At 41.7% G+C, this 9,543-nt stretch overlaps 1 protein-coding gene across 2 annotated transcripts in view; it reads left to right on the top strand.

The window, feature by feature from the left end:
- The first annotated feature begins 3,418 nt into the window (after positions 1 to 3,418).
- Positions 3,419 to 9,543, top strand: part of NNT (nicotinamide nucleotide transhydrogenase) — a 63,201-nt gene continuing 57,076 nt past the window's right edge. The window contains exons 1-2 of one of the 2 annotated variants that reach the window (XM_054031634.1): positions 3,419 to 3,526; positions 6,856 to 7,063. In XM_054031634.1, coding sequence (XP_053887609.1) covers positions 6,913 to 7,063 — 151 coding nt within the window. In that variant the 5' untranslated portion in view covers positions 3,419 to 3,526; positions 6,856 to 6,912. The remainder of the gene's footprint in view (positions 3,527 to 6,855; positions 7,064 to 9,543) is intronic. The other variant, XM_054031635.1, reaches the window with a different exon arrangement.

Raw genomic sequence — 9,543 nt, 5'->3', positions numbered from 1 at the left:
CCAGGTATTCAAGTTAGGATGATTGTCTATAATTTCCTGGGTCCTCTTTTTTCCCTGAGTCCTTTTTTGCCCCCTTTTAACTATAGGTACTATGTTTGTTCTTCTCAAGATCCCTGGTAATTCACCTGTCCTCCAGGAGTTCTCAAAGGCAATAGCTAATGGTTCCAAGATTGTTTCAGCTAGTTTCTTAAGCTCCCTAGAGTGAATTTCATCAGGACCTCTGACTTGAGTACATCTAACTTATCTAAAGATTATTTAGCCTATTCTTTCCCTGTTGTGGCTTCCATTCCTTCCCCCCCTTTTAATATTAATCGTGTTAAGTATCTGATAGCAATTTACCTTTTTATCAAAGACTGAAGCAAAATAGGCCTTAAACACCTCAGTTTTCTTGATGTCATCGATTATTACCGCTTTTCCCTGCTAAATAGAGGGCCTACATTTTCCTTCATTATCCTCTTGCTACCAATATATTTATAGAACATCTTCTTTCTGTAACTCATTTTGTGGCTTACACTTTGCAATTTTGCCTGTACATGTTTTTGCTATTCTTTTGTACTCCTCCTTAGCAATTTGTCTGTTTCCACCATTTGTAGGATTCCTTTTTGATTTTCACTTCATTAAAGAGCTCCTGATGGAGCCATATTGGCTTCTTACTATTCTTCCTATCTTTCTGTCACATTAGGATAGTTAGTTGTTTCACTTTGAATATTATCTCTTGGAGATACTACCTGCTCTCCTGAATTTTTCCCCTTAGCTTTTCTTCCCATGTGACCTTTCCTACTAGTCCTGAGTTTGTTAAAGTCTGCTTTTTTGAATTTCATTGTCCTTATTCTGCTGCTTTCACTTGTTCCTTTCTTTAGGATCATGAAATATATCATGTCACGATCTCTTTCATCCAAATTGCTTTCCACTTTCAGACTCACAACCAATTTCTCCCTGATCAGACTCAAGTCCGAAATAGCTGTCCCCCTGATTATTTCTTTCACCTTCTGAAACAAGTTATTCCTAATATATTCCAAGAATGTATTGAGAATGTTGTGTTTTGCTGTATTACTTTTCCAACAGATGTCACAGTTAACAGCCCTGTGATGAGGTGGGACTCACCACTCTGGTGCCTCCTGCTGGCTGTCATGGGAATTACCTTTGCTTGCCAGGGCGCCCTCCTCTGGCAGTGCCTCACCAGCATCACTTTCGCTCCAGGACCTGCACCATTCCCAGGACTGCGGCATCCTCTTCTGTGACACTGCCATTCAGCTGTGCCACACTCTGTGTTCTCCCCTTCTGGGGGATCTGCAAGCTCTATCCAGCCACTACCTCAGTGGCAATTACAGTCCTTTATCCCAGGGCCACTTCCTATGTGGCTCCAGCACCCTTTTCTGTCCTTACCTCAGGTTCTCAGCCTGTAGACTCTAGCAGCCCACCAGGAGCTCTCTCTAAATCCCCCAGTTCCTGCTTGCAGCACTGAATTGTCCCAGGCATTGGGGCTTCTTCCTTCTGCTAGGAGCCGGGGCTTCTCCCCTTGCGCTCCAATCATCTACTGAACTCCGCTCTGCCCTGCAGCCCTTTTTATATGAGCCTACCCGCCATGATTGGCTACTCCTCTCAGTCCCTTTTGAATTGGCTGCCTCTAGTGCAGCCTCCGTAGGGCTGCTTTTAACCCTTTTTCTGCCAGTCAGGGGCAGCCACCCCATCACAAGCCCCCATTATTACTAGCTCTTGTGTTTTAGATATTGCTATTAGTTGTTATACCTCATCCACCTCCTCCTTCTGATTCAGTGGTCTCTACTAGACCCCTACTATGATCCCTTCTCCCTCCCACCCAATCTTTACCTAGAGACTTTCAACTCATCTGCCTCTCACCTCCTTCTGGCCACATTAGTCATCTTGTTGCTTTTAATACATGTTAGCTATCCTGTTGTAAAATGCTAGTGGAGGAAAGGCACTGTAGTTTTTACCATGAGGTCAACTACACAAGGTCAGCTATAGGATGGGGGTATAGTGCTGACCTGTTGAGGTTACTATTTTCAGTACTGTTACTGGGCTTCTGAGTACTGCTATTGAGCACGATCCAGTTGTTCTGATTTGGGGTTAGGGTTTTCCTCTTTAAAATCTCCTTACAAATCATATTCACCTCTGCTCAAATTCACTTTAAATTTAACATTTAAAAATTTGAAATTAATGCTATGAATGAAATTAATAAGTAGCAGGTTTAAAAACAAACAAAAGTAAGTACTGAGGTGGTGGGTATTTTGCACTTACAGATAGGCTACATTTTAAAAAATGCCTAAATTGCACCTGGAAATAAGTTGTCTATGCTAGAAAGGAATTGTGTGACTACAAAAATGGATGATAATGTGGGCAGATAAATTGTTCTTTGTGCATCTGAAGAAGTGAGGTTTTTACCCACGAAAGCTTATGCCCAAATAAATCTGTTAGTCTTTAAGGTGCCACCAGACTCCTTGTTTTTGTGGATACAGACTAACATGGCTACCCCGATACTTGCTCCTTGTGAGCAGTCCTCTGTAAAGCACCATGTTACCTAATTTACTGATATCCTAATAATTAGAATGTATACAGTCACTCCTTTGTGTGGTGTATAGATTGACAAACAAAAGAGGATCTTTTGCTCCAGCTCACACATTTCAAGAAATAAAATGTACTATATACTCAATGCTTTACGTGTTCTGACTGCTTCCCGAACAATACTCAGCTAACTAATTAATTAAGCAAGATGCCTAAGGCTCTTTATACCCCAAATTTAGCCTTCTTGAATGTGCCTGTCGGAAATCTGCAACACACATATCACAACATAATATTACACACAGCAAAGAAGATGTAGCTACATCTAGCTACTATTACCCCTAACAATAAGAACAAAGGACACCTCCCCTAGATTCCAGTGTTCTCCAGCTCTGATGAGTCTCACAGTATTTGGAGTTTTTCTTAACGCCTCACTGCTGAAATGGGGACACTGCACGAGGCTCTCAGCTTTCAGAAGTTTCTATACTGTAGGGCTGTCAAAAAAAAAAAAGCTTGGAAACCTGACCCGGAGGAACAGAGACATCACAAGGCAAATAAAAAGACCCCGCCCTTTATTAGCTGTAAACACTCTTCCTGGTGTTTGACCCCACGCAGCTGGCAGCACTAGGACACGGCCCGCGCCAGCCAGCCAGGAGGGCAGCCTGCAGACACTCGCCACTCCCCGTCGTACAGCGTGGGAACGAGCCTGGCGGAAAAGTTACAGACACACACACGCCCCTCTGTGCTACAGACGTTCAATGAGCGTCACGTGATGAAATCCGCTAATCCCCCCCCCCCCTTTTTTTTTTGAAGGAGGCCTAGGTACAGTACTCTCCAGATCACGTGACCCGCTTTGCCTGCAGCGCTTGACCTAGATTTCTTCCCAGTACTTCCGGGTTGGAGGACGTTCGCCCTCCCCTTTGGCTGAGCCCTGGCGCGCGCCGGTTCATGTCCGAAGGTCAGCGCAGCGGGAGCAGGGGCCGGAGGGAGCGCAGCGTGGAGGCTGGTGGGTGCTATTGTCTCCTGTAATGGGGCTGGGGAGGCGCCTTATTGATTCTCTAGCCAAAGGGTGGGTTAATCAGATGCGATTGCGTGCAGAGCTAGGGGATAATTCAGCTGCTTTTTACTTTGTCTTTCCGTTGCAATTGCAGCTGGTTTTATCCTTCTACTATACCATTGTAGCAAATGCTTGGCATACAAGGGATTAAAGGCTGATTTTATTTTCTCTGTTCCCCCTCCCTCCCCTTCTACTGAAATTGCAGCAAGTGGTTGGGAAGCAGGGGAGGGATGAAACAGTAGGTGCTATTCTCTTCTCTTTGGAACTGCAACAGCGGGTAAAACAGCTGCTGCCCGCTCTACCCTCATTTCACTAAATCACGAGGTGTGGGTGATACCAAGCAAAACTAAATGGAACTAGATCCTGAGGCTGGAGACTCAGTACAATTTGCTGATTCGAGGGAACTTGGATGCAAGAAGGTTTTTCAGGAGGAAAAAAACTTGAACAAAAGGAAGTTTCTATCTTTTACAATAGCAGGACAGTGATGAGGGATAAACAATGCATGAGAAAATCCCAGCAGTGGTTGTTGAATTCTCTATCACATTTAAAGATGGGTTTTTACAGCGCAGCCCAGTAGAGTGAGTTAAACTTGGTGATCAAGAAAGATTTTGGAAAAAGCAAATCTGAAGAATAAAACTTGCAGGAAGCAAGGATTGAGTTTCAGTAACTTCACTGTCGTAACGAGGGATAATGTATTGACTTTGGCAACAATAGAGGGCAGATCTACAGTAGTATAATGGAATAGATGACCTTGTGCTACCTAGACACAATGTAGCTTTCATGGAAACATAGTTTTTGTAAAGGATTAGGGGAGGGGCTATAGAACGGAGAAGGAAGCTGTGAGATTAAGTGACAAGGAGCTTGCTGCGTGGATGCGTGTATGTATTTTATGTGGAGGAGAAGGAAGATACAGTCTGCCTGATGTATTGTCATGCTTGCACAGCTGTAGCATTTTTCATTAAAAGTTGTAGAACACTCCTTTCGTGTAGGTGTTAGCTGTGACTTACATATAGACAGATGAAGAGCTGATCATACCAGCAACTCCCACTGAAGTTAATGGAAATTACATGTGCTAAATAGTTCTTAGATTCAAGGCATTTGGCACAGAATGCAAATACAGATGGACAGAATGAGACTCAAAGAGCTTGAATGACTTGGCCAAGGTCAAAAAGAAGGTCATTTATGGCACTAGAAATAAAACTCTGAACTGCTGACTTCCACTCTTGTGCTCCAGTCATCAGATCATGCTGCTCCCGTAATGTGCATGTCTTTTCGAGTGGCTGGAAGGTAGGAGCAGGCTAGGTAGTTAAACGTGCAGAAGTTCTAGGCAAGGAATTTCAAATTATTTCAATGCTGTTTCAATGAGTGGACTTGGAGACTCCAAGGAGAGAGTGATTGACGAGGTGAGGAGCGGTGGCCAATCATACAGGCCTTGGGGTAAGGTATGAATAGCATTTCTGAATGCAAGCAGCCAATGAGAACCCGCTAATGAGAGTGGCGTCGGGACGCCGGCTGCTTGTGGAGTTTGCAGACGTGGTAGCGCGTGTTTGTGCATCGCTGGGGTTGGGATGAGGATTGTCCTTTAAAGGGGAACCTTTTCGCAGGCAAATGTTACTTGGTAACCTGAGGAGGCACAATTCATGTTTATTGATCCCTACTATTTACCCCTAGGGGATAGATTTCTTATCCTAAGCGCCTGTCTGAATACGTGGCATGAGCACTTGTAACTTACTGTGCTACAATGTTTTCTATTTATGGTAATTTCTTTAGAAACCATAGCTGCCTGCTGAACGCTGTGTGTACTTTAGGCAAGCGAGTGGGGGAAAGGGGTGGAGTTTTTTCAGCTAGGAGAGCTGTGATGTCTTTCCAAAAGAGCGGAGTTGTCCTAGCATATCTCAGCCTGTTGTTGTTTTTTAAAGATTAAAATATTTCATGTGAATCATATTGCACGTGGTTCATGGCTGTTTTATTTTGCCAGCATTTGGTGTAGGCTGTCAGAGCTATACTTGGCACTAAAGAGGAGACCAACAAATTATGGTAGCAAACATGACAGATACATCAGAAAGGCACCATTCATGCAAGATGTTGTATGTGACCTCATTGAAGACTTCTGGCCACACAGGTGCAGAGGTTCATCTGTGTGCAATGCACTGGCTCCAATCCTTCAAAATTAGCAAATGTCTCTGCTAGCTGTGGTTAGAGTCCAAAATTGGAACAGCTGATGCCAAAACTCTCAGTAGAAGAAATTGTACCATGACTCTCTTAAGACCTATGCCAAAAGTCTACATGCCATCTCTATGCAAGTTGGTTTTTCTCTCTCTTTTCTCATTTTTTAATTTTTTTTATAATTGAAGATTTAGACTACAGTCTTGATTTATCAGATTTCACAATCTATATTTATATGGAGTGAACTTCATGTACCCCAGATTTCATAAATCCTGACTAATTAATTGTTTAATTTCAGTAAAATTGACTTAATCCTGCAGGACAGCATCCTAATGACAATAGTGACCTACTTGATAGCTATTGTATAGTGGTGTATACGTTCAAGCTGAACCTTAGGTTCACTAGCATAGTCTCTACTTTTTGATAAGCAACACAAATGTCTGAATTAAGTAATAATTGCATCTTACATGGCAACAGAAAAAGGTAATGTAAAATATTTTATTACAGTCAATTGACTTTGCTTATCAGTCTATATTTAAAATGGATGTAAAAGCAAATGTGATTTATTGTTGGTGGATTTCTCGGGGGGGGGGGGGGGGGTCACTGACCAGTTCTCACTAGTTGGATCAACGTTTGTTTATAACACTTAAAGGTTTAGTGTTAATGGTCAAATATCAATTTACATTGAGGGTTGTAAATGCCTCTTATATTTGAGAGGCAGCATGGCAGTTGATGAAGCATGTGACTGAGTCAGGAAATGGATCTAATACCCACAATGTCATTGACTTAGTGTGGCTTTTGTCAAGTCACATATGCTTTTTCTGTTTCTCTGTAAAAGGGGACTGATCTCTATCCTGCCTATTGAGTATTGTAACTTTGAACTAGTGCTTATAAAATGCTATGTAAATTGACTGTACTGTTATTCCTGCCATCAATCTGTCTATTTTTGATGGTTGCTCAGACTTTTTAGAAAAAAGCGGCCTTTGTTTTCTACTTGGACAGATGGGCATTTGGTGTGGTTTTTGTCAACTGAAATAAGCATCTGACTCTACACTGTTCATCTCTCTATACCATTAATTATTTATGCCTCTGTTTGTGATTTTTGCGCACAGCAAGGCTGTGGCAGGGATTCCACACGTGGCAGTCCTTGCTGTTAGATCCCAGGCAACATGGCGAGCCTCCTACGTACAGCAGTTATCAGCTGCTCAAATCCTCTCTTCAGCAATGTGATGTCACGAAAAGTGCAGACTGTGAAGATGCCATGCTTGCGAATGTTCCAAACCCATCAGATACTCTGGTGTCAGGCACCTGTAAAACCAGGTAAGTTAATTTAAGAAAACAATTTTGTAGAACAGCTAGGTTTTCCTTTCTAAACTTGGAGATTAAGCTTCCTAAGTAGGTATATTTTGAAAAACTACTGCTAAGATGAAAATATACAAAACTTGCCCCTGAATCATGTGAGTTAATTCTAGTGCATCAGAAGTTGTACAACTTTACATTTGTTTCACAGACCACTGTGTAACAGAGTTTCTCCTTAACTACCTCCTCTCCCAATTCCCAACACCTTGGGGCCAAGTTATGCTCCTGAGTGTATGTTCAGAGCTTCTACTGAGTGTGACCTTGATTTAGGAAAGTACTTCTGCATATGCTTGGGTTCCATTGCAGTCTAAGGCCTGGCTTACACTTATGTTTTGCTAGCATAGCTGTGGAAAAAACCCTCACCCCTAACAGATGTAACTATGCCCTAGGTTAGATGCAGTTATTCCAACAAGTGTTCTTTTGAGAATATAGCTTATTTAATTCAGGGAATAGTATGAGATATGCCATTAAAAGAACGCTTGCTGACATAAACTGTGTTTGCATTAAGGGGATTTGCTGGTGTAGCTATATAGGCAAACCCTTTCTACTATAGATGAGGTCTAAGAGACTAAAGCACATATTTAAATGCTTCCCTGAATCTGGATGCATCCCTGGGCCTAATGGGAATTTAGTGTATTAAAATCTGAAGACAGAATTTAGCCTTTGGCCATAAAAAGACTTTGCTGGTATTCCACAGACCAGACTGCAGTTTGACAGTTTCTTTGGTAGTCAGTAATTATTGTTGCTACAGATTAGGATGGACATCTTCATATGATACTTGGTGTTACACATTAAAGTATTTACTAACTACACAGTACTCTTGTCTTCAGAACTAGCAACTCATGTGAAATATCATGTAAGTGTGACACTTACTTTTATGCCATCCGGTATTTAAAACTGAAAGTAACCAAACTGATAACTCTGTTAGTTGATGATTAAACTGGCCCACTTTTTTGTTTTTGGTAATCTGAACATTGGGATTCAATAAATAAACAAAAAAAGCAAATGAAGGGTAAACTTCTGAACAAAATGTCATGCTCTTCTCTATTATTGACTAGGTATACTTTTATTTCTGAATACTTTCCTGTGGGTTGGGTGTTCTATAAAGAAGTTCATCAGCATATGAAATAAATTACTAAATTTCACTGCAACCTCAAAATCACAATTTCTAAAAATAAAATTAGTAAATTGCTGTGATGTAAAACTGCATTTGATTTAACATTATTTAGCATTCAGAATCAGCTCATTATAAAGAAGATGCTTCGAAAAATGTTAGTACGTTTGTTTAGCTGTTTAGGCTTGTAGCTGCTACCTCAGACTATATCCCCATATCTCGCTTTGTATTGCAGAAGAGGCTTAGCCTTTTTTTTAGGGAAACTTTGTGCTGATTCCCTTCTTCCATTTGAGGTTAAATAGTCCAAGCAAAATGGGGAAGAGATTTACCACTGAGAAATCATTCAATGGAAGATGTTTATACTTGCATCTATTTAGAGATTGTTTCCACATTGTGTGATTTATAGCATTCAATGTTCGCTCTGTAAGACTGAGGTTAGTGAAAGGACTTCAGTAGAAAAGTTGAAATTAAAGGTAAACTTGAAGGGAGGAGTCTTTCATGTCACTGTTTGTTCTGGTTGCCATTTTCTTCGTCTCTTAGGAACATAGGAATTGCCATACTGGAGCAGACCAATGGTCCATCTAGTCCAGTATCCTGTCTCCATCTGTGGCCACTACCAGATGCTTCAGAGGAAGGTGCAAAAACCCTGCAGTAGGCAGTTATGAAGTAACTTGCTCACAAAGAGAGTTTCTTCCTACACCCTCCCTTAGAGATTGGTTTATGCCCTGAAGTGTGATGGTGCATATCCCTCCCTAAACTTTTTTTTTAGCTTTTTAAAAATATTTCCTTTGTAATATTTCATATTCTTGTAACTGTTAATAATTTCTAAATCTTGCTAAGCTCTTAGATTTGTGTTCATCACATCACTGTCCTTCAGAGTGTCTACTCGTCTTACTTCAGAACTCTGAGAACAGGTGTGCAGCTTCTTCTGAAGCTGATGTTAAAGTTGGTAACTAGCTGAGTTTTGTTCCTTCCTTCCCATCCTAAAGACATAGCACATAGTCTGATAGTCTCTTTTCCCCAGCAAACTATGTCTTACTCTCCTCTCTGATAACATTTATTGGTATCATTCTGTGGACTGGTCTACACTGGGGGGGATCGATCTAAGTTACGTCGACTTCAGCTACGCTATTCTCGTAGCTGAAATTGCGTAACTTAGATCGATTTACCTCGGGTCCTCACGGCGCGGGATCGACAGCCGTGGCTCCCCCCTCGACTCCGCTTCTGCCTCTCACTCTGGTGGAGTTCTGGAGTCGATGGGGATAAGTCGATCCCCGATAGATTGATTACTACCTGCTGATCTGGCTGGTAGTGAAGAGGTATCCTG

Source organism: Malaclemys terrapin, chromosome 6 (genome assembly GCF_027887155.1).
Source record: "Malaclemys terrapin pileata isolate rMalTer1 chromosome 6, rMalTer1.hap1, whole genome shotgun sequence".
Lineage (NCBI taxonomy): Eukaryota > Metazoa > Chordata > Testudines > Emydidae > Malaclemys > Malaclemys terrapin.
Note: the sequence above shows the minus strand (reverse complement) of the source record. Positions and strands in the feature narration are given on the sequence as shown.